At 41.5% G+C, this 26,204-nt stretch overlaps 1 protein-coding gene across 1 annotated transcript in view; it reads right to left on the bottom strand.

Moving 5' to 3' along the window:
• PDE8A (phosphodiesterase 8A) overlaps positions 1-13,658 on the bottom strand; it is a 262,918-nt gene extending 249,260 nt beyond the window's left edge. Inside the window, 1 exon segment of the mRNA XM_043987196.1 lies at positions 12,420-13,658. Coding sequence (XP_043843131.1) covers positions 12,420-12,677 — 258 coding nt within the window. The 5' untranslated portion in view covers positions 12,678-13,658.
• Between the last annotated feature and the right edge of the window lie 12,546 nt (positions 13,659-26,204).

Here is a 26,204-nt window from a genome sequence, read left to right as displayed (position 1 = left end):
AAATAAGGTTTATTATTTATACATTTCTATGCCTACTATGTGCCAGGAACTCTGCTAAGCACTTTGTTTTTTCTCTCAATGTATATTATCTGATTTTTTTCTTAACAAATTATCCAGCAAAACAAAATTATCCAATTTTCTTAATAAACATTATCTGATTTAATCTTTACAACTCTGTGAGGTAAATGCTAATATCCCCATTTTAGAGTTGAAGAAATCGAGGTGAAAAAAAATAGAGGTCAAGTAACTTGGTCAGAGTCACACAGCTAGGAAGTGTCTTAAGCCAGATTTGAACTCAAGTCTTCCTGACTTAAGGCCTGGCATTCTAGTCACTGGGCTACCAGCTGTCAACAGTAATACTATTTGTCCTGAAGATTCCTTAAGTAAGCCCATACAAGATGAGCTTTCATGCCAGTGCTTGGATTCAATTACAAAAAAAGCAATCGTTTTATCCATAGGAGCACTAGGCCACCAAACATTAAACATAAAAGAGGAGGATAGTGACTTGTCCGGGGGGCCATTTCTATCTCAATTCCACTGAATATAGGATGAAAAGAAACTCCATAGCTAGGGAGTTCAGAGGATAGAGCACTAGGCTTGGAGTTAGGAATACTGCCTTAGACTTTTGTTTGTTTGTTTGTTTGTTTTAGTGAGGCAATTGGAGTTAAGTGACTTGCCTAGGGTCACACAGCTGGTGTTAAGTGTCTGAGACCGGATTTGAACTCAGGTCCTCCTGACTCCAGGGCCGGTGCTCTATCCACTGCACCACCTAGCTGCCCCGCCTTAGACTTTTAATAGCTGTGTGACCCTGTACAAGTCATTTAACTGCTCAGTGCCTCAAGTCCCTCATCTGTAAAATGAGGAAGGTGGACTTGATGGCTTCAGGAGTCATCTTCTTAAGTCCATATGCAGCCTCAGACACTTACTAGCTGTGTGACCCTGGGCAAGTCACTTAACCCTGTTTGCCTCAGTTTCCTCATCTGTTAAATGAGCTGGAGAAGGAAATGTTGAACCACTCCAGTATCTCTGCCAATAAAACCCTACATGGGGTCCTGAAGAGTCAGACAGAACAACTAAACAACAACAAATGGCTTATAAAATACTCTATGTTCTTTGGTGCCCACAACAACCTTACAGCACTTGCTATAAGTGTTGTTACCCACAACTTACAGATCAGGAACATAAGGCTATAGAAATTAAAGGACCTATACAAGGTCACAAAGCTAATAAGTATCTATACCAGAATCCCACTCCAAGGGGCCATTCAATTCTAAACCTAGAAGAACCCTCAGAAATCACTGGTCCTACCCACTTTTTGCCCAGGAAGGAAGCTGATCTTCTGTCTCCTGCTCCAGGTCTCTTTCCATGATAGCAAAACTGTCTCCCTTCCTGTTTATTATTAGCAGAAGGAAGTTATGTGAGAAAAGTAAAATGCTTATCGTAGATTCTCTTCAAGGTGCATCAGGTAGAAATGGGCAGAAATGTGACTGGTGTTGTAATGCCGGTCTTTTGTGCCTCTCCCATTCAGAGAATAAGAAGGATTTAAAGTGACTGCTACAGTTCACATCAGCAAGGGAAATTCAAAGATTGTGGCAGAACATGGAAAGGATAAAAGATATGGCCCTGGGTAGCACACTGAATAGGCCAGAGGAATGTATTTCAGATCTACAGATAATAAAAGCTTTGAATAGTCTTACTAGGGGCATTCTATTGACATTAGGACCACTTCAAAGCCCCCAAAGAGCTCTGTATGGTGTCGTCATTGACTGTGTTGTGGCCAAACAGCGTGCGCTGCTTGGAGCTGAGAAATTTCCACACGGAGACTTGTCAAAACAACTCTCTGTAATCATATTCTACCACTCTCCTTAGCAAACTCATCCAACCAAAATTAGAACAGAGGAGAGAGACCCTGGAGCATTGCTCAACCCAAACATGACCAAAATAAGAGAACAAAAGTTTAATTAATCATCTGATTTCAAGCTTTGGGGGTGAAAGAGATTTTTAAAAACTGATTTGTTTATTTTTAAAAGGTTGATCCAGCAGTTTAAACATGGATTTCCCTTGAGAAGAGAAGATGAAGGCTGTTCTGGTGATCTCTCAACCCTGGAAATTTGTAAATGGAATCAACCCCCCCAAAATGGTTTTCTGAGCGACCCCTGAGGGATATAATTGCAATGAGGGAGGGGAAGGGACCAATAGCCATTTCAGAAGATTTGACTTCTGCCTTTATGTAGGACCATGAGAAAGAGGGCCAACTAGGCCGAGACAATTGCCCTTACTAAGAAATCCTAAAATTTAAAACTGGAAGGATCTTAGATCATCAGGTCTTATCTCATCCATCCATCCATCTATGGGATTATACACACACACACACACACACACACACACAATCCCATACATTATCCCATATATACATATAATCCCATATGTATCCCATATTTGTATCCCATAAGTGCCCGTATATATGGGATAAGACCCAATGATCTAAGATCCTTCCAGTTTCCTTTCCTAGATATAGATATAGAGATAGAGATATGGATATAGACATCTATATCTATGTAAACACACACACTTACACACATACACAAATGAGGAAACTGAGGATGGTTTTTTTTTTAAACTTCACAAAGGTAATTTGTAGCAGAACTGCCATTCAAACCCAGTTTTTTAGATTCCAAATCCAATGGTTTTTCCATTAAGCCACACAGCCAAGAAGAACCTCACTCTGCTGGTGACACAGTCACAAGCTGCCTACGCAAAGCCTAGGTGACCTCTGCTTAACATTTTTCCAATGACCCACAGAAAAAAAAATCAAGTCACATTCCAAAACTACCTTAAAAGGTTTTTCCCCCCTTTTTATTAAAGAATAGAAAATTTTCAACTGCTTAAAAAATTTCAGAAAGGGAGCATAAAATTTTATTCAAAAATAAATACCAACATAATATGACTTGTTTTCACTGAATGACCAGTTCAGCAAAAGGGATGGAAAAAGAAAGAAGGAAGAGCTGGGAGGGGGAAAGAGGGGAAAGAAATAGGGAGAGAGAAGAAAGGTAGAGACAAGTACACAGAAAGAGAGACCTGACAAAGAGAGAGAGGGACACACAGAGAAACAGAGAACAGAAAGAAAGGAGGAAAAGAAAGAGAGAGAGGCAGGAAGGAAGGAAGGAAAAGAAAGAGAAAGGAAACATTTGAATTGGTAAGCTTTCTCTTGGGTTGTAGGTTTTAGCTTCTTATCAGCTTCCCTCTGAAATGCAAATTAGCTGTTAAATTCTCTTTCTCAACTCTTTGCCACACCTTCAGCCCTTAAATTTTAGAAGTGCTATTCAATAGAAAATCCTAATTTGGTGAAGATTATTCTTGGTCTGCAGCAATGGTGACCAGAACAATAGAACACCAAGCACAGAGTGAAATCCAGCCTGTGCCTTCAAACCAGGAGATCCTACAGGATAAAGTCCAAACTCCTCACATTCCAATTTCTTCAACCTAGTTCCAGTCTGTCTTTCTAACCTCATTTCCCATTAGAGCCAACACAAACCTGCCACTTCCAGGTAGACTGCCCTGGGTCATTTACACAGTCAGATCACATAGCATCCTTTAGCTGGCATTCTGCACCCCCAAATCCCACCCTTCAGGGCTCAAATCCCATTTTTCCACGTGGCTTGCCCTTACAACTCCAGCCCCGAGTAATCTGCCTCTCATTTTAACTCACTGTAATCACTGTCAGTTCAACTCACTTGTCACTTAATCATAAAATGGACAGGAACTTTACTGATCCGCTAATCCCAACCCCTCCATTTTTATAAAGAAACTGAGACTCATCAAGGTAAGATGATTTGTCACAAGTGGTAGAGCCAGCAACTGAACCCAGCTTCTCCGGGTTCAAAGACCAATGCTCTTTACACCTCTTTACCTCAAAGCTCCCTCTTTGCCTGGCCAGGAATGGAGGGGTGGGAGGGCGGGGAAGAGAAAGAGATTGGTGCCATAAACGGAGAGGATGTGGGTCAGGAGTCAGGAAGACAGTCCCAGGGTGTTGGACCTGGTGGGTATCCATCATCACTTGTTTATCCACCCAAAGATCATCCAAGAATTCCAGAGATAGCATGTATGACCCCTGGAGGATGGCCAACGAAACGAAATAAAAGCAAGTCATAAATTATATGCTGCCACTGCTAGCCAGCATTAAACTTTAGGTATATATGTCTTCTCTCTCCAACTAGACTCATGAGAGTAGGGATTCTCTCATATACTCCTGTTTCCCCAGAGTGCCTAGCATAGTGTCTTATACATTAAAATGATTTATAAATGTGTTGAATGAATAAATGACTGAAAGCATGTCCATAAAGCATGCTACTATAATGGATAGGGCCTTGGATTAGGATCCAAGAAGACTGAGGTTCACATCTTACCCCAGATACCTACTGGTTATATGATCCTGGACAAGTCCCTTAACCTCTTTGAAGCTCAGGCTTCTTTGTTTCTTTTTTTCTTCTTTTTTTTTTTCTTGCAAAGAGGTGACCGTCACATTTTTATTTATTTATTTGTTTGTTTGTTTATTTGTTTGCTGGGCAATGAGGGTTAATTGACTTGCCCAGGGTCACGCAGCTAGTGTCAAGTGTCTGAGGCCAGATTTGAACTCAGGTCCTCCTGAATCTGGGGCTGGCATTTTATCCACTCACTGCACCACCTACTTACGAAGTTCAGGTTTCTGATCTATAAAATATTAACACCAATCTCACAGGGTTGTTTGGAGAATCAAATGACATACATAATCAAATGATTTATGTGATCAAATAATGTGCAGAAAGAGCTTTGCAAATCTTAAAGCCCTATATAAATACAAGCTATTATTAACCTTAATCTATTAGAAGCACACTTGACTTACAGAGTAAAAGCTGAAGCCAGCATCTGCAGAAAGAATGAAAGAGAAGGAGTTAGCCTTAAGGCTGGAATTTAAATATTAAAATGCTGAAGTATAGGTGATTAATCCTCATCCTAAAATTTGGAAGAATTCTCAAATACTGCTAAAATCAGAAATGTACAAATTAGTAGATTTTTTAAAATACATATGAATTGTGGTTCATAACAATGACACTGAGGTTCTAAAATGTCTTCCTTCTGAATCATCAAGGAGTAATGCCTTAAGTCAGATTTTAATGTTAAGTGTATTATAATTCTTTTAATATTGATAATTCATTAGGCATTTAATTAATCAGAATAAGTCAACCATTTGCTCTCTCCTTGAACATCAGACCCCCATACTTAGGGGAAATGCCTTAGTATTTTATTTTATAGAGCCTGAGGAGTGGTATCCCTACTCTAGACTCTGATGTCAATTATCTGGATGACCTTGGGGCAGCTAGGTGGCACAGGAGAGACAGTGAAGGACAGGAGGTCAGGAAGACTTGAGTTCAAATCCAGTCTCAGTACTTATTAGCTGTGTGACCCTGGGCAAGTCACTTAACCTCTCTCTCTCTCTCTCTCTCTCTCTCTCTCTCTCTCTCTCTCTCTCTCTCTTCCTCTCTCTCTCTCTCTCTCTCTCTCTCTCTCTCTCTCTCTGCCTCAGTTTGTTCAACTGTAAAATGGGCATGAGACTATTAGCACCTACCTCACCAGGTTGCTATGAGGATCTAATGAGGTAGTATTTGTAAAGCACTTAGCACAGTACAGGCACATAACAGGAACTTAATAAATGCTTATTCCTCTCCTTTCCCATTTAACTCCTCTGGGTATCCATTTACTCATCTATAAAAAGGAATTAGATGGCATCCAAGATCCCTTCCAGATCTAAATCTATGATTCTATGATCTTCCATGAGGTTAATCTCTCTCTCCCTGTGCCCTTGAAGTACCCTTCTCCCTCCTTCCCACATCACTCTCAAACTCTTTCCCTCCATTCCTTCTTTCTACTGGGTCCTTTCCGTCTGTTTTTTAAATATGCTCAGGTCTCCTTAATTATTCCCACTGCCCTAAAAAAAAAGCCTGCTCTTGACCCTTCTCCCACATCCAGCTGCCTCTTCTCTCACTCTCTCCCCCTTCACTGCCACATTTCATGAAAAACTGGTCCTACCCCCAATGCCTCCACTTGCTCATTGCCCACTCTTTCTTTCCTCAGTTCCCTGTGATGAGGCTTCTGATCCCTTCCACTCTACAGCATCTGATCTCTCAAAGCCTATCAACAAACCCCTAGTCACTAAATCAAGTGCTTTTAGTTCTCATCCTTGGCCTTGCTGAAGCCTCTGATGCTACGGATCTAATTCTCCTCCTGGATGCTCTTCTCCAGCTTCCAAAACACTACCTTCTCCTAGTTCTTTTACCACTCTCCCTCCTTCACTGACAGTGGCAGTCTGCAAGGGTCCTATCTTTGGTCCTTCACTCTCTTTTCTTTCCCTTGGCAAGTCCATCCACTCAGCTGGCCTCAACTACTCCTTTGCCTGAGTACTTAAGGTAAGCATGCCAAGGTAAACAATCAGCAACTTCAGCAAAGTTGAAGGATTTAAAATAAAGCCACATACATCATCGGCATTTCTACTTACTACCAACAAAATCCAGCAGCAAGGGAAAGAAAGAGAAACTCTATTTAAAATAACTGCAGACAATATAAAATACTCAGGAGCCTATCTGCCAAGACAAAACCAAGGATTATATGAACACAATTATAAAACACATTTCATACAAATGAAGACGGATCTAAACAATTGAAGAACTATTAATTGCTCATGGGTAGGCCAAACCAATATAATAAAGATGACAATTCTACCTTAATTAATTTTACTTATTCAGTGCCATACCAATCAAACTGTCAAAGAAGTGTTTTATAGAGCTTGAAAAAGGAGTAATAAAATTCATCTGGAAGAATAAAGGGAGAAGAATTTAAAAGGAATCAATGGGGGGGGGGGAAGGTTAAATAAAGTAGCCTAGCAGTTCTAGATTTCAAGTTATATTACAAATTATATTTCAAAACAATCTAGTACTGGCTAAGCAATAGAGTGGTTGATCAGTGGAATATATTAGGTAAATAATACACAGGAGTAAGTGATTCATAATAATCTAGTGTTTGGTAAGTCAAAAGATCTCAGATTTTAGGGTAAGAACTCACTATTTGACAAAAAAAATTGATGGGAAAACTAGAAAGCAGTTTGACAGAAATTAGGCATAAACCAACACTTCACACCATATAACAATATAAGGTCAATGGATAAATGATCTAGCCATACAGAGTAATATCATAAGTAAATTAGGGCAGCATGGGAAAAAGTACCTCAGACAAAGGAAAAGTTTATAACCAAACAAGAGGATTGTGGCAAGTAAAAAAGATAATTTTGATTACCTGAAATTAAAAAGGTTTTACACAAACAAAACAAATGCAGTTAAAATAAAAAGAAAACAGGAATGGGGGGGTGGGAATTGCAGAAAATTTCTCTGGTAAAGGCCTTATTTCTCAAATATCTAGGAAACTGAGCCAAATACATAAAAATTAGACCCATACCCTAGTTGATAAATGGTCAAGGGATATGAATAGGCAGTTTTCAGAAGAAATCAAAGCTATCAATAGTCACATTGAAAAAAAATGCTCTAAATTACTACTGATTAGAGAAATGCAAATTAAAGCAATTCTAACATACTACCCCATACCTATCAGATTGGCTACCATGATACAAAAGGAAAATAATAAATGCTGGAAGGGATGTGGAAAAATTGGGATGCTAAGTCACTGCTAGTGCAGTTGTGAACTAGTCCAACTGTTCTGGAGAACAATTTGGAACTATGCTCAAAGGGCTATAAAACCGCGTGTACCCTTTGACCCAGCAATACCACTACTAAGTCTATATGCCAAAGAGATCAAAGAAAAGGAGAAAGGACATATCTGTACAAAAATATTTATAGCACTTCTTTGTAGTGGCAAAGAACTGGAAATCGAGGGGATGCCCATCAATTTGGGAATGGCAAAAGAAGTGATGGAATGCTCTAAGAAGTGACAAGCAGGATGGTTTTAGAAAAACTCGAGAAAACTTATAATGAACTCATGAAGAGTGAAGGGAGAAGAAGCAGGAGAACACTGTACACGGTAACAGCAATATTGTAAGGATAATCAACTGTGAAAGACTTAGCTACTCTGATCAAGACAATGATGTAAGAAAATCCCAAAGGACCCATGATGAAAGATGCTATCCACCTCCAGAGAGAGAACTGATGAACTCTGAATGCAGAGTGAAACATACTTTTTTCACTTTATTTTTATCATTTTATTTTGTTTTTCTTTTTTTTCAGAACGTGGCTAATATGGAAATGTTTTACATAATTTCACTTGTATAAATGATATCAAATTTTTTGTCTTCTCAAAGAAAGGGAGGAGAAGACAGGAAAAGAATCTGGAACTCAAAAATGTTTTTAAACATGTTAAAATTTTTTACATGGAATTGGGAAATATTTAATGAAATACAAATAATTTCTAAAAATTTTAAAAAGAATGCCAAGGTAGGGGGAGAACTATAGTGAACTTGGAAGCAAGGGATCTGGGACCCAGGTCTTAACACTTCCTCGGTGTATGACTTCAAGTAAAAGTCACTTTACATTTCAGAGTCCCAATTTCATCATCTATAAAAATGAGAATGACAATATGTGCACTACAAGATTTCATGAGATCATGTATGTAAGATGACTTATAACAATAAAATGCTATCTAAATGTTTACCGTTATTGTGGGAGGAAATATGGCATAGGACATAGAACACTAGGTTTGAAGTTCAGAAAACCTTCCGCTGTGACTTTCTGTGTGATCTTGGGCAAGTCACTTAACCTCTTTGGGTTTCAGTTTCCTCGTTTGTAAAATAAGGGCTACACTAGATGTCTGTATTTCTAAATTCTCTGATCCCATATGTGGGGCCCTGTTCTCTCTTCCAAGCTCCAGACTGATACATCAAACTATGGACAGACCTCACATAGCACCTAAATGTTCCTCCAGAGACATTTGAAATTCACCAGGTCCAAAGATGAGCTTATGACCTTTTTCCCAAACCTCCTTCTGACTTCATGATTTCTGTTACTGGAATCACTATTTACTGCTCCTCCCATGTTCAAAATCCTAGTGCTCTCTCTGACTCTTCCCTGTCTCTTAACCTCCCATATTCAATCAGTTACCAATTCCCATCAATTCTCATTTAGCAAGCTTTCTCATATCAGGCCCCTCCTTTCTAGTCCCACAACTACCACCTTAATATAGGCCTTTATTACCATCCTCCTGAACTAGTGCAGTAGTCTCCTTATCCAAGTCTTCACTCCAGAATAATATTCTGTGTGCATAGATCTGGTCATTTCCCTCTTCTAAAAGCTTCCTCTTGCCAACAAATAAGGTTCAGATTCACTTTTCCTGGCATTCAAGGTCCTCCACAAGCTGGTGCCACCTTACTTTTCCAGCCTCATCTCATGCTTCTATCTAGACATGTGGAATGTTTGACCCAAACCCTTGGTAGTCATATATAATAATTTTCTTAAAATGCCATAAAAGCCTCTAATAGTTACCTCCTCTGAAAGTTTGCACTAGTTTTAGATTCCTAGAAAATATTTGGTATCTTAAATAAATGAGTGCACTGAACCTTAAAGATAGGCATAGGAAGGGGACCTGGCATAGGGATATCCTTAGTGAGAAAATTCTTTCAATGAATGCATTACCTCTTATATGACTTGTTGTCTAATGAAACTAGTGTCTAAAGCACAGAGAAGTTAACCTGGACACATGTTGATGAGGCAAGGCTAAGCCGGGAATCTGAAGCCCTGGCTGCCTCTTCTGCTTTGTGTTTCTTTCCCTGAGCATAATCGACTAAACAATAGACCTCAAGTGGACTGTTCCAGTGTTAGTGGAAACCTTCTAAGTTCAAGAGGAAGGAATTCCTGAATCCCTAAGTGGAAATAAATTTCACTGAGAAGGTTCCCCTTCCAGCTACTACAATGCCTCTCAAAAGAGAAAAATCAATACCAACAGGAGGATGAGCTGAAGCCCTGCCCTGGACTACAGGGGAGATTTCACCAGGACCAAGCCCATTTTGCATAAGTCCAGAGCTAGGGTCCTCTAAGGAATTTGTTGTTATACTAGTTCCAGAATTAATGGTTATCAGCAGGTCAAGAAATCAACCATTTGCTGAACACCTACAACATTTAAGATTTTCTACTAGAGGCTGAACCACCACCACCACAACAAAAAGGTAAGATACAGTTCCTGTCCAGGGAGAGTTCATAGTCTAGGATATTCTTATGTGGGGTCCTTCTACTTCAGTTCAACAAACGTTTACCAAAAAAAAGTATTGTGTGTACTGGTGATACAAAAATTAAAAAGGAAACAGTCCTTGCCCTCCGAGAGCTTACATTCTACTGGGAAAGGGATGATCTAAACATGTCTGAGCCTATAAAGCCATGAGCATACAAACATTAAATACTTGAGTTTTAGTCAAACAGTACCCTTTTTCAAAATGGCTTTTCTGTCCTGAAGGTTCAACATCTCCTAGGCCAAAATCATTTTTGGTCAAAGTTTAGAAGACGACAAAAGTCTTTCAACTCTTGTCTAATGCCATTATCTAATGAATATAGTCTACCAGATCAAAATTAGTTAAGCATACTTAAAAGATTAGTATCAAAGATGTACTTTAGCCCATATATACATATACATATACATGCATGCATACATATACACATACATACTGGTGTTGGCAAAAATGAATTATCCTTGATAGAGTAGAAAAGTAGCTTCTATCTCACTCTCCATTTTGAGATTGGTGTAGTTTCTCCAGACTCTTTTGGAGAAGACAGAATCAAACCTTTTAGATTTGATACCAGCAGAAGGTGAAATTTTCACTTAGTGGGAAGAAACCCCTTCAGCTGTATTATGCAAGCATTTAAAAAAAAAGGGACTTCTCACTTTCATAAGGAAAGAGTATTTACCATGGTTGTTGTGGCATAGGACAGAAAATGGAGCATAGCCATAAATATCAAACTTGGACGGCCTTTAGTCTTCACTGAGCAAAGAAAACCAAGGCGATTTTGCAAATGCCATTTTTAAAAAGTTGTGATGGTTTCAAATTATGGGTCTGAGGCTATGCAAAATTTTTGTCTTCATTTTTAAGGAAGGTTTGGACAAGTCGTAGAGAACTGCATGAAGCCTCCTATCTCAACTAAAAGGAAATTTCCCCTTTTTTCCCCTTCTCTTCCCTCCCAAACAACAACCAAAACAAAAGGGAGGGGAGACCAGAAAATTCTGCAAAACTTGAGCTAAAGTAGATGCAAATAAGAAGCAGTGAGCTTCAATCGTGTGATTTCAAAGTTAAAGTTTCTCCCCAAATGTTAACTTTGCTCTGCTGGGTGCCATGAAATGACGTATTTTCTATTTTCTATTCCTATTTTTTTCTGCTTAGATATATAGTTTAATGTAGTATTGCTACAGATACATCCGAATCTTAAGTACATACAAGGAAACGGAGCTGATGTTGCCAGGGAACTGAACACCTGATATTCCTATAGAAAATGGAGATATTTTAGTTGCCTGAATGAGGCAACCAAGGAAAAATAAAGTGTTACACCGCTTTACACACCCAACTGCACAAGGCCAAACACCCCTCCCCAGCCCCCCTGAGAGTTGTGATGATAACAGAGTAACCAGGAAAACAAAAGAGCATACTCGGTTTGTAATAGTTTTCAAGAAAAGAGGGGAGGGTAGTTCCCTTTACCTATAGGCACAACGCCCCCAATCCACCCCATCTCTGCCTTCTAAAACTCTAGTTCATCGAAAGGGAATTAAAAATGTAAGAAGGATATTTCTGGGTCAAAGCTCTATTTGTATCACCGTGTTTAAACACCGCACATTTCCAAGATATTTCTCGATCTCGATTCCCAAGGATTTCTATCAGACACTATTAAGGAAAGTGGGTTCCATAGGCAGGGGCCAACTATCTTTTCTGTGCCAAACATACTTTAGAAATTCACGAAGGAAGCAACTGAAAAAAAAAACTATTCAGGGAAAAAAAGATACCTCTCTGCAGTACAAACCATAGAAACTCCAGCGCCGTGGCTTGTGGGTCCAGTCAACACCACTTCTTAATTAAAGGCAAAGTCAAGGCTCAGCATAAAGAGGAAACTTTTAGTGTTTCCCCCACTTTCATTCCCCGCTTCATATTTGAGGGAGGGAGAGTTCTCAGAAAAAAAAAAACACCCTCGAGTTTCTTCACCTCAGAAAGCGTCAGTGAACCCGAAAAAACGATACACAGAGCTGATATGAAATGCCCCCACACACATACACAGTCCCAACCCAGGAAACAAGCTACAGAAAAAGAAAAGGTGGAAAAAAGGAAGGAAGGAAGGAAAAAAGAAAGAAAAAGAAAAACCCTTCCAAGGAAAATGAATGTTCCAGTCGGCTGGCCTTTTTTTTTTTTTTACCTTAATACTGGACCTGCTGGTCTGGGTCTCCGTTTCCATGCTGTTCTCCTGCCTGTCTTTCTTGGACGTGTTAGTCCTCACTTTGTAAGTGGACGTGTTAGGGGATTTGATGAATAATCCGGGCATAGGGTTGCTGTTTTGCAGCTGCTGAGACATGGTGGTATTGGTCTGGTTGGGGGAGACAGAGTCCTCGGACTCTTTGCCACTGTGGTACACCACCCTGCTGTCAGAAATGTGGATGCTTGGAGCGCAGCCCATGCTTTCAAGTCCTTTCGGACGCGATTTTTCTAAATTGACTTTTGCTTCGATCCGCTGGATTTGGTCTCGGAATTCTCAGCTTCTCAAGGGTCTGTCTAGCTTAGTGCTTCTTGTCATCCGCTGGGCTCGAGGGCTGTGTCATTATGAGTTAACCTCAGCGAGCAAGGAAACATAGCCCTTTTCTATTTCTTCTGGGAGCGGGGGCTTCTTGGAACTTTAATGGGAACCCGAAGGGGGGCTGTGGGGAAATGAAGCGCAGGCCGAACTGCACATCGTTGCCTAAAACGTAGCGGGAAGGTTTTGGGGCAGGGTTTTTCTCCCCCCGGGGAGAAGTCAACAAGCCCCTCTGACTTAGCGAGTGTGGCTCTCGGCGGGGCGCGCTCCCATTTTCTTGAATTAAATATTAAAATCCCAGAGAAACAGTATTTCTTTTTTAAAATTTCACAGTGTTTTCAGGAGGATTTCGGAACGGGGTCTGGGACAAGGGGTGGGGTAGGGTGGGGGGAGGAGATCCCTGCTCTTCCACACCCCGAGGACTAAACAGGCAATTTTCTTCCCACGAAGTTTAACTGTAAGAGATGTTACTACTCTTTGCTGGGGGTGGGGGGAAGTGAAACCCCCTTGGATTGCTCCCCCCTCCACAGTTAGAGACTAGCGCTCACGTTCCCCTCCAATGCATGCTCCCTCCTTTCCTTCTCCACCTCCTCCTTCCTCCCAACAGCGACGGCGGCGGCGGCGGCGGCAGCGGAGCAGACTGGCTATTGACATGCACACACTACCCTCTTGGCAGCAGCTCGAGAAGGCAGATTTCCCCTCCGAAAAGCAGGTTTACCCTGCAAAGCATTCCATCCAACGGTGCCAATTCCTGGAGTAGATGAAAAGAAATACGGGAATCCCGTTTCAGTGCATGTTTGCCGCGCAAATAGAATAAAATAGGTGGTGTGTGTGTGTGTGTGTGTGTGTGTGTGTGTGTGTGTGTGTGTGTGTGTGTGTGTGTGTGTGTGTGTGTGTGTGTGTCGGAAAGGGGGGTGGGGGAAGAGTTCAGAGCTTCAGTTTTAAGAAAATGGTAATAACGCTGAAAACTGGCAGGAACAAAAGGCTGGAGATACCCCAGCAGCAAGCGTGAAGGCAGGTCTGTAATGCATGCGGGGCCCACGATGTTTCTGGTCCCAGAGATGATGCATACACGCAATTCTGCTGGAGTCCCTGGCTCAGCATGGAATGAATTAAAATGGCGAGACGTTTAATGCTCGGGCACAGAGCCTGCGTTGTGCAGCAGAGATGCTGCTCCTGCCTCTTCTTCCCTCGTCTCCCCTCCAAGGGTGGAGGGGTGGCCCCGCTCGCAGGGATGATGCCCCGCACCCCCTTCAAATGCCCGGTGAATCTCTGCCAGGTTGTTTCCCCGTCCCAGTCTCTGCCCCAGGGTTTGACAGCAGCACGTCCAATCAAAGCACCCGCAAGAAGTGACCTCCAGCCTTTACTGGCGTCAATGCAAAACAGCCGGTGTAGCGCCGGAGCTTCCTACTTGGAGCCAAACCTGCCTGAGCTACTGAGCATGCCCAGGGGGAGGAAGGGGGGAGAAATGCTGCTGGGAGCCCTGGAGAGTCTCTTCAAAGCGGCTTTTCTTTTCTTTTTCTTCTTTTTGCCCCTCTCCATGTTTTAGCCCTGTTAGGGGGGAGAGAGTGAGGTGAGAACCACCGTTGGACTCCACACCTCCTACAGAAGTACTGTCTCCTAGATTTGGGACCTTCGAGACCATCTCGCCCCAAATCCTTTTTACAAAAAAGGAAACTGAGGCCCAGGGAGACTGGGCGATTTGTACAAGGCCACGCTGGTTAGTTGTATTGTTTGGGAAAACCCAGATCTCCGGACTCCAAGACCGGCAGCTCTCTACCCACTGTGATGTCTCTCATGAACCTTACTCAGACTTTCCCTGTATCCCCGGGTTAGATTTCCGTCCTCGGGGCTGGCTTCAGTTAGGGGTTGGCTGACCATAAACCCAGGGGTCGCTGGAACGTTCTGTTTATAGGAGAGTGTGTGGGGGGGTGTCCTTCCCCCTACCTTCCCGGGGAAGGGGGAGGTTAAGAGGGCAAAGCTTGTGAAGAAGGAAGAAGGGTGGCGAGAGACAACGTTTGGCAGTCCCCGAACACTAATCCGGATGTTTGGAAACCGGGGGTCCTACTCCAAAGGCTGTCACGAAGAGTTTGTATAACCTTGGGCAAGTCACTTCTTTCTGGGACTCAGTTTCCTTCTATGTAAAAGGTAGGGTCTGGGGTAGATGATCTCTAAGGCCCCTCTCCGTCTGCCATTCCGTAATCTCCTCTGAATTAGATGTTTATAATGAGGGGTGGCAGAGGCACAGCTTCTGACTCCCGCCCCCCTCCCCGGAATAGGATGCCCTTCACGCTCCCAAAATTGTCTCCCCTGAAACAAAACTCTGAGTGCTGCTGGTCCCAATGGCCCACGCCTCCCTGCCTCGGGAACTTCCGAGGAAAGCGTACTCGGAGTGGACCAGTCTTTCCCCCAGGGTCCTCGTCCTAGTCTCCGTCTCCTCCTCCTCCCGTTCCTTCCTCCCTCCCTCCCCCTTCTCCAGTCCACACCTTTTCCTAGTGCGGTCCCCGAGTTGAACCCTCTATTCCGCTGGTCTCCCTCCTCCCAGCCCAGCTGCAGCGAAGACCCGGAGAAGTGGATTTCGCAAACTGCTCCAGCTCCCTGCCTGGAGCCCTTTCCTCTGTGGCTCCGGCGGGGAGCTAGCTGGGCGCGCCCTGCTGCAGGGCTGGGTTGCGATCGCCAACGGGACTTGTGCACTGGGCTGTGGGACGCCCTCCCGCCGCCTCAGGGCCAGGGGCGGGCGTTCGGCCAGCGGTGCTCCCTACTCCAAAGCCGAGAGGGAAACGTTATCCCGCAGCGCCTGCCGAGAACCAAGCCCTGGAACCAGGCGGCCTTGTTCGCTCCCTCTGGTGCCTTGCTTCGGTGCACGAATTCTCAGGGTCATTGCCAATAGCCCCAATTTGTTCACTTACAAATAGGGAGTGAACAACCAGCAGCCTTTTGTGCTTAGGGAGTCCCGACTCCCCACTGGCCAGAGGTTTGAAAAGCCCTAGAGTAGCATGGGGTGGGGTGGGGGGGTGGCCTTGGGAATTCGAAGCCCACCCGCCACAGGCACCCTCTCTAGTTTCCCAGGTCCTGTCCTGAGATTCCTCTTCCTGCTCCTGTCGCGTGATTTTGAGAGTCATTTTAAATTTAGAAAATCCTCATTTCTAGAAAACCGTGACAATTCTGTATGAGCATGGGCGGGGGGATTCACTTTACTTTGGCTCGGGAATTTCCGTGGGTAGCTTTTTTTTTTTTTTTACAAGAAAGTGTGAACTGAAAGGAAGCTATTTCCAACTCCCAAACAAATGGGTAAAAGCTGGGAGCAGATTGGCTGGAGAAACTTTCTCACAATGCTTGCTTGCATCCTGTCTCTTTAGGAAAAGGGAGCTGTTGTTTTATATCCAGGAAATCATTAAGCTAAAGATTTTCTTTAAAATGTGAATATTAAATGCTAAGCTGATCATTTTAGCACAGCGCAGACAGCGCTGGAATTAGAAGTGGAGAGCCTGGGTTCTAGTTCGTCTTGGCCACTTTTCTACTTCTGTGACCTTGGGCAAGATGCTAACTTCATTGTGCCTCAGTTTCTTAGTCTGTAAAATGAAAGGGGGCGGGAATTGAACTAGGTGGCCTCTAAGATCCATTCCAGTTTTAAATGTATGATCCTATGATCTTAAGTTTAAGTAAACATAGGTAATGACACTTTTCCTGTTCTTTATGGAATTCTCTTTTTTTTACTTTATGTCAAATCTCCCTTCTTTTGAATTTCTTCTTCTCTTTTTCTATTTCCTTCCCTTCTGGTACTCAAGTCCCACTTTCTGAATGAAATCTTTCCTTTCGACTCTAATCCATATTGATGTCACTCTTCTCTGATCTATTCTGGCTCTTTTAGCAGTAGTACCTAATTAAGCACTTAATTATATACAAGAGGCCCTTATTATTTGCAGGGTTTGGTTCTAGAAATTCTACTCAAATAGGAAAATCCTTGAATGAAATGGGGAAAAGGGAGGAGGGAAGTAGCAGGAGGAGAGGCAGTGAGATTATGAGTCTGGCATGCTCCCCCACTGGGAGAAGGGAGATACCTTCAACTGCCCCACCACCAACAACCATCTAGGGAAATTACTACTACTACTGCTGCTGCTTCTGCTGCTACTACTACCACTCCTACTACTACTACTACCACCACCACCACTACTACTCCACTAATAATAATAATAAAGAACCTGCTCTTTCTTTCTTTTTGGGGGTGGGATGGGGCAATGAGGGTTAAGTGACCTGCCTAGGGTCACACAGCTAGTAAGTGTCAAGTGTCTGAGGCAGAATTTGAACTCAGGTCTGAATCCAGGGCCAGTGCTGCCAGTGCTCTATCCCCTGTGCTACCTAGCTTCCCCTTCCTTCTCTTAAGAAATTGTAAGGGATGAGATACTGAAAAGAACAGGAAGGATTGGGCTTGAAGCTGGGAGGGAGGGGGGAAAGGGTTCCAATTAAAATTTTAATTTGAGTTCAATTAAATTATTAATCATTTGCAAATAAGTTCAAACATGGAGTTTGGGAAGGGATTAATGCATGTTAACCAAAACTTATTTATGAAGAGAGAGGAATAACATTGATAACAAAGAATATAGAAAGGCCTTAGCAGTAACTTGGACCTGACTTTTTTTCATCCATAGTTCAATCTAAGTTATATCATTCCCCAACTATAAAAATTGGGTGTTTGATTAGCTCCATTAATTAGAAGAGGGTCACGACAATGAATTCATGGCTTTGATCCCATGATTCAGCTGGGTTTTCACAGGTAAAAAACTCCATTCCATTAGAATGTTGGCCAGCTATCTGGTTGGCAGATGTGCCTGAAGACAGTGTTCTACCAACTACTCATGGAATGTTGGAGTTTGAACCTGTCAGCCCAATACTTTAATTTTTCAGAGGAGGAAACTGAGGCCCAGACAAGGAAGTTTCTGAACAAGGTCACTGAGTCACAACTAGGACCCCAGTCTCCTGGATTCCTTCCATAATAGCCCAAGCTTTCAGCCTCCCCAACACTAGGAAAGAAACTCAAAAAGCATACAAGCCAGTGGTTAAAGCACCGGCCCTGGATTCAGGAGTACCTGAGTTCAAATCCGGCCCCAGACACTTGACACTTACTAGCTGTGTGACCGTGGGCAAGTCACTTAACCCCCATTGCCTAAAAAACAAAACAAAACAAAAAGCATACAAGCCAATGATAGCATCCTTGGCATATGGAAAGCACATTGTTGTACTTTAGTGGGTGACAACATTTCAAAAAGGGCAGCTAGGTGGCAAAATGGATAGAGTGCTAGGCCTAGAGTCAGGAAGACTTACTAGCTGCATGATCTTGGGTAAGTCACTTAACCCTGCTTGCCTCAGTTCCTCATCTGTAAAATGCAAACCACTCCAATATCTTTGCCAAGAAAGCCTAACCCCTAAATAGAGTCATAAAGAGTCAGACATGACTAAAAAAATGACGAAATAAAAGCATTTTTAAAAATCATTTAAAACTAGACAAAAACCAGTATGGTTTCAACAACAAAAAGCATAATGATGATCTACAGCGTAGGCTTTAGGGATCTGGGCAGCTCCAAAAACAGCCCTTAGTACACTGCTGCCCTGGTTAGGTGACCCACATTCCCACTACGGCCAATAGAACTTCCCTGCTCTCTCTCTCTCTCTCTCTTCCCCTCTATCCTGCTCCTGAGAATACCCGGAGCCCTCTTCTTCCTTTTCCCCTTTCTTTCCACTGTTTATGATTGAGCAATGAAAGGGAAGAAAGAGAGTTCTCTCTTCTTCATCCAGAAATAGGTTCCCAGTATCCATCCCTTCCTTGGATCTTGATGAGATTATGGGGGAAAGCTCAGATATATTATTGTTCTGTCATGTCATGCAATGCAGTGTCATGGCATGGATTCAGGAGGCTGAGAAGAAATCCCATCTATAAGCATAGACTAGCTACATGACCTCAAACATGTCCTATCACTTCTCTAACTACCAAGTAGGGGAAACAGTATTTATACAACGTATCTCACAGGGTCAATGTAGGAAATATAATAAAAATGCCCTACTGCACTAGAGAAGTGGTTAATAGTATTCACAAATACCTATGCTGTTCCCATGCCCTATGCCTGCTGAGGGAGGAAAAGCTTTCCAGAAAGGTAGTCAGTCAGTCAATATGCATTTATTAAGTGCCTACTATGTGCTAATCACTGGGGATATAAAAAGAGGCAAAAGACAGTCCCTGCCTCAAGGGGCTCACAATCTAATGGGCTAGAGCAGAGACAAAGAAAAGCATGTCATGTTTGGGAAATGCAATCATACAATGTCAGGGCTGGAAGGGACCTCAGAGATATCTAATCCAGCCCCTCGTTTTTTGGCTGGTGACACTGAGACCAATGCAATGGATAAAGTACCAGGCCCAGAGTCAGGAAGACTCATCACCCTGGGTTCAAATCTGGCCTCAGACATTTACTAGCTGTGTGACCCTGAGCAAGTCACTTAACTCGGTTTGCCTCAGCTTTCTCATCTGTAAAAATGAGCTGGAGCAGGAAATGGCCAACGACTCCAGTGTCTTTGCCAAGAAAACCCCAAATAGGATCACAAAGAATTGGGCACAACTGAACAACAACAGTGACACTGAGACCAAGAACGGGGAAGTGACTTTGCCCAAAGCACACAGGAAGTCAATGGTTTGGAACATAGGAAAAATTCAATAAATGCTCACTGATTGATTCTAGGCCTGGTGTCGCTGCTAGGTGGCTGTCACTGCCTTGCACCTCCTTCACTTGGTTCATCTGCAGAATGAGAGAGTCAGACTAAAAGAACCTTGAGGTTCTACTAGCTACATGATTCTGTACCTCCATAAGCCAGGTCTCCCAAGTCCCAGTTTTCTCAATAAACCATGCTACCTCTTGTACATTTTCATAAGATAAATATGATTTATAATATTGAGTTGGTCTGAATATAGGCCATATCCACCATCCTAAAATGGTATTTCTTAGAAGTGGAATATATATATATATATATATGTATACAGTTTTTAAAAATCCCACCTATTATAGGTCACACTGAGGTTTTACACAAACTAGGTTTGAGAATGGGGGTATTATGGCCTATGTGTCAACCAATATACAAAGGATTTTTTTCATTTTTGTGATAAATATTTTACAAATCTATATAGCATTTCTGGACTAATGGGAATTTTACAAATTTCAGAATTATAATTAGAGAAGGGTGATTAAGGGTTCACCCCAAGGTTGGGGTAAGGGTAGGGAAGGAGACACACATTCCCTTCCTACAATGCCATATTGAATTGAATATTTCATGGTACTCTACCAGCTCCATGGAAAACTGGCCTATGCCAAAGCATTTCCAAACTTCTCTTGAATCCTGCATGAGGATGCTGCCTGACCATCAAATCCCTCCTCTTCCCCAGGGGAATTCCCAGCATACATGTACCCAACCAGAGCAGACTAGCCTCTAAACACATCTTTCCCCTGCCACCTACCCTTCCTCTTCACCAGGGGAATTCCTTAGTACATATGTACCAACCAGAGCAACTCTAAACACCTCTCTCCCCAACCACTAACAAATGAATGAAAAAGCAGTATATGAAGCACTTACCTATGTGCCTGGAATTGTGCTAAGCACTGGAGATGCAAATATAAAATATGAGAAAGCCCCTGTCTTCAAGAAGCTCAATCTAATAAAAGGAAGATGAGACCTAGAGGGCAGAGGTGGCCAGAGAGGCACATTTGGGTCTGAAACGTCACAGGGATGGTGAGTAGTGTGACAGGAAAATAGATTGTCATGCCATCTGAGGGACTAGACCTGTTGATTTAACTACTGTTCCCTGATCAAGAACTGCTAATTGGGGCAGCTAGGTGGCACAATGGATGGAACACCAGCCCTGGAATCAGGAGGACCTGAGTTCAAATGTGGCCTCAGACACTTAACACTTACTAGCTGTGTGACCCTGGGCAAGTCACTTAACCTCAATTGCCTCACCAAAAAAAAAAAAAAAGAACTGCTAATTGATGCATCTATAGTATCATGTCAGGAAGATGAACAGGATGCAGGCTTCTGGGGTCTGGGAATAGCTAGATAGACTGAACTCTTACTGATCAGGAGAATTTGCTTAAGGACCTGGTGGAAAGAATGCTGGCACCAGTGACTAAATGTAACCCAACTAAAATTGTACTGGGTATCAGAGGTCTTAGCTTTGACTCTCAGTATCATGTAGTGTAATTTTATCCCCAATAGATAGGAACTCAGTATTTGACAAAAATTGCTGGGAAAACTGGAAGATAATATGGCAGAAACTAGACATAGACTAACATCTTACACCTTATACTAAAATAAGGTCAAAATGGGTTCAAGATTTAGACATAAAGGGTGATACCATAGATAAATTAGGAGAGGAAGGAATAGTTTACCTCTCAGATTTATGACCAAACAAGAAATAGGGAATATTATGAAATGCAAAATGGAAGATTATGATAACATTAAATTTAAAAGGTTTTGTACAAACAGAAGGAATGCGTCCAAAATTAGAAAGGAGGCAGAAAGTTGGAAAACAATTTTTATAGCTAATATTTCCGATAAAGGCCTCCTTTCTAAAATATATAGAGAACTAAATCAAATTTATAAGAATCCAAGTCATTCCCCAATTGAGAAATGGTCAAAGGATATGAACAGGCAGTTTTCCGATAAAGAAATCAAAGCTATCTATTGCCATATGAAAAAATGCTCTAAATAACTATTGATTAGAGAAATGCAAATTAAAACAACTCTGAGGTACCACCTGACACCTATCAGACTGGCTAATATGACAAAAAAGGAAAATAATAAATGTTGGAGAAGCTGTGGAAAAATTGGAACACTAATGCACTGTTGGTGGAGCTGTGAACTGATCCAACCATTGTGGAGAGCAATTTGGAACTATGCTCAAAGTGCTATAAAGCTGTGCATGCCCTTTGACCCAGCAATACCACTATTAGGTCTTTTTTCCCAAAGAGATCATAAAAATGGGAAAAGGACCCACATGTACAAAAATATTTATAGCTGTTCTTTTTGCGGTGGCAAGGAATTAGAAATTGAGGGCATGACCATCAATTGGGGAATGGCTGAACAAGTTGTGATATATGAATGTAATACTATTATACTTTAAGAAATGATGAGCAGGCAGATTTCATAGAAACCTGGAAGGACTTACATGAACTGATGCTGAGTGAGATGAGCCCAACCAGGAGAGCATTCTATACAGTATGTGTGTTGATCAACTGTGACAGACTTGACTCTTCTCAGCAATACAATGGTCCAAGATAGTTCCAAAGGACTCATGATGGAAAATGCTCTCCAAATCCAGAAAACAAGAACTATGGAATCTAGATGCAGATTGAACCATACTATTTCTTTTTTTTTTTTTGAGGTTTTTCTTTTTTGCACTGATTCTTCTTTCACAGGATGACTAATGCAGAAATATGTTTAATGTGATTGTACATATATAACCTATATCAGATTGCTTGCTGTCTTGGGGAGGGAGGAGGGAGGGAAGGGAGGGAAAAAAATTTGAAACTAGAAACCTTATAAAAACAAATGTTGAAAACTCTCTCTACATGTAATAATAAAATACTTTTATAAAAAAATTATCCCCAATAGAACCCCTTTGTGGCTATTCCCTTATCATGGATCTCTGAAGCAGGATACAGCGCAGGTGGGTTGGTACTTTGGGTCACAACCTTAGATCATTTTAGTCTTGTATTTGTAGCTTAAGTGGGCCCTTAGAAATGATCTGACCAGACCCATTCTTTTCACAAAAGAGGAAACTGAGGCTCAAGTAAGTTATCTTCCCAAGGCTCTATGGGTAAATAAGTAGCAGAGCTAGGCTTTAAAATGAAGGGCTCTGAATCCATCTTCAGAGCTCTTTACACGACATCATGTTGCCTCCTTGTGAATATAAATAATTTATTCAAGTGTCATTCTTCCAGCCCTTCTGTGCAGCTAGAGTGCTATAACCCTGGCAACAGCTGGATTTATGAGTCCTGATTGTACCAGAAAACCAAGAGAACTTATAAGAAGGCTCCCTCTTCATCTGCAATGAGAAAAGACATTGCTAAAGAGAGGCAGCATGGGAGAGTGGAAATAGCACTTGCTTTGGAGTAAGAAGGCCTGGTTTCAAATCCCAGTTCTGCAAAGTACTAGCTGTATGGCCTTGGACAAGTTTCTCTAAACATCAATTTCCTCCTCAGAAAAATGAGTGGGGTTGTATTTTATGATCTGTAAGAGAATTGCTTTCTAATTCTAAGATTCAAGGCAATGTTAGGTGATCTGTAAATCTCCTTCCAGTCTGGAAGACTCTTTAGTTCTATAGTATCCTCCTGAAAGCAGAGGAGAGAGTCTGATTCCTTGAACCACCTGTGGATTGAAGACTAGGCTTTGTAGAAAACTGAACCCAGAGTGGCATTCTCATGGAGATCAAATGACAGCCCACATCTTTCCCCAATGACTGAGAAGTGCCTAGAAAGGTATGGGAGCCATGTAAAGGCTGCAATCTTCTGCATCTGCAATTGAAAGACCTAAGTCCTAGGCTGTGCAAAGATCCGGGAGCCACAGTTGGGGGGAGGGGGGTTGCAATTGTGTGGGTTGTGGGTTTTTGTTTTTGGTTTGTTTTGGGTTTTTGTTTTTTTTCAGGACAATGAGGGTTAAGTGACTTGCCCAGAGTCACACGGTAAGTGTCAAGTGTCTGAGACCAGATTTGAACTCAGGTCCTCCCGAATCCAAGGCTGGTGCTTTATCCACTATGCCACCGAGGTGCCCCACAATTGTGGTTTATAGAACCAGAAATGGCTAAGCCAGTGCTAATCAGTGAATTAGTGTCTGTGTAACATATATAGTGTCTCTATAAAGGATATGGGATTTTTTCATTATTTTATTCCAATACACACTGGTGGGTTTACTTTTAATAGCTAGCTGAAGAACCCAGCTTTTTAATACTAATATTCTCCCTGAGATGCTATGAAACTGCAAATTCATTTAAATTCAACATACTTTATGCTTGTTGTACCAATAATGTACAAAGTGTTGGACCAGGTGCTAGTTATACAAAAACAAAGATGAAAATAGTCCCTGACCTCAAGGAACTTACATGAGGAGGGGAGTTGGGAAGAAAGAGGAAGGTATAAAGAAAAGTAAATAATGTATACAGAAAAGTAAATATAAAATCTTTACAAAATAAATGCACAGTAATTTTGGCCCGGAAAGTATTAACACCAGAATGGTTCAGGAAAACTCATACCTGCTCTAAGAGCCAATTGTTAAATTTTAATTGTGAGCATTTACACCTTGGAAATTGGCAAAAGCTACAAATCAGGGTTAGATTTATTGTCTTGTTGATGGTGTAGACTCAAAGTGATGAAGAAAATCAATGCCAATTAAACTTTAAAGTATATCATATGAACTTCCCCCTACCCCTAGATCTGGTTGTTAAACATTTACTATCACACCAGTGTGTACAGGAAATGACAAGTAGGCTGGCTTGGCTGGAATTGGAGTGGATGAAAGGGAATAATGAGAATACATTTGGCAAGATAGGCAGAGTTCAGATTATGGATGATTTTAAGTGTCAAATAGAGAAGTTTATATTTTATCTTAGAGTCAGACAGAAACACCTGAAGCTTTTTGAGGCAGGGATTTAGATGGTCAGAAAAATATGGCAGGAATATCATTTTGTCAGCTGTGTGGAGGTTGGTTTGGAGAGGGTAGAGACTATAGGAGCTGGGGAAACCAATTAGGAATTTAGTGAAATAGTGCAGATGAGAAGAAATGAGGACTTAACCTAGGTTGGAGGCTGTGTGAGTAGAGAAAATGGGAAGCAAGAGGCATTATGTAGATTAGTGAAATCAATGAATAGTACTATAATAATAATAATAATAAAGTTAGGCTGATGACTTTGTACAACTCTGCCTCACTTTAATCCAATTCATACACAAGTCAAGACATCATCTGTGATGTCATTGGTCTTCTTTGAAAATGAAGGAAAAGAACAACAATAATATTAATGTAACACCTTAAGGTTTATAAAGCATGTAACAAACATTAAATCCTCACAACATCCCTGGGAGATAGGTGTTGTTATTAGTCCCATTTGATAGATGAAACACAGAGATGCACAACGGTTAGGTGACTTGCCCAAGGTCACACAGCTAGTGTCTGAGTTTGAACTTAGGACTTTATGGCTCCAAGTCTAATGTTCTATTCCCTGTACCACTGAGCTCCCTCTTGTCCAAAGAATCAGGATTACAGATCTGCTATGAATACTATGGGATATTATTAATAAGGAATCAAACATGAGAAATGATATAAAATAAATCATTAAAGATACTTTTGACTAGAAAAAGAGGCAGGCAATTTATGGAGTATGAGTGAGTGATTAAAAAAAATGGACAGTCAATGCATCCTTTGGAATCTATGAGGAAAGACTTCAGCCCTTTGAGTGGAGTCTTAGGGAAAAGTTAAGGGAAGACATGGACAAACGTTCCATAGGATGAGAAGGCTTCTGTATGGCTGGGTTACAATTTTCACCATGAGAGGATGTCCTCAAATTAGTGACATCACAGATCCAACCATTCATGGATAATTAAGACATATAAAAAAGGGTAAGAAGCAGTTGAGAGAAAGACAAGAAGGTATTTAAAGCATGAGTAGGGCAAGCGAAAAATTCATGTAACACTAACAGGAAGCAGTGGCCATTAAAGAAAAACTCTGTGGCCTAAAGGAGCTAGGTCTCAGTTTCTTCATCTGTAAAATGGAGAAGTGGGAGATTGAACAAAATGATTAATAAGGTCTCTTTTAGCTCTAGCAGGCTATGATTTTGTGAGTCGATAACTCCTTTGAAAGTACCCAATATAAGGGGCAGTTAGGTGACACAGTGGATAGAGCACCAGCCCTGGAGTCAGGAGGACCTGCGTTCAAATCCAGCCTCAGACACTTGACACTTACTAGCTGTGTGACCCTGGGCAAGTCACTTAACCCTAATTGCCTCACCAAAAAAAAAAAAAGAAAAAAAGAAAAAGAAAATACCCAATATTCCTAGCTAGGCATGCATATTTTTTCCCACAGGGAGAATCTGGCCAGTTACTAAGTATTCAATCCAATTTTGAAAAATTTAAGAGAAACTCTCAAAACTACACCAACTTTAATGTAGTCCTTAACATCATCAGTCTAGCATCGAGCATGCTTTCATTGTTCTTTCTATATGATAGAAAATGACAGAATTGGGTTATGTGTTCTCTATGATACCTTCCAAGCTCTCACTTTCTCCAATGCTAATTGTATTTAATAAAATATTTATATTATTTTAATAATTACATTTATAATTTTTTATTCTATTTAGCACAATGAATCAAATTAAGATTTTTAATT

The sequence above is a fragment of the Dromiciops gliroides genome, chromosome 2, assembly GCF_019393635.1.
Source record: "Dromiciops gliroides isolate mDroGli1 chromosome 2, mDroGli1.pri, whole genome shotgun sequence".
NCBI classification, from domain to species: domain Eukaryota; kingdom Metazoa; phylum Chordata; class Mammalia; order Microbiotheria; family Microbiotheriidae; genus Dromiciops; species Dromiciops gliroides.
The sequence above is the reverse complement of the archived record's forward strand: the minus strand, read 5'-3'. Positions and strand labels throughout refer to the sequence as shown.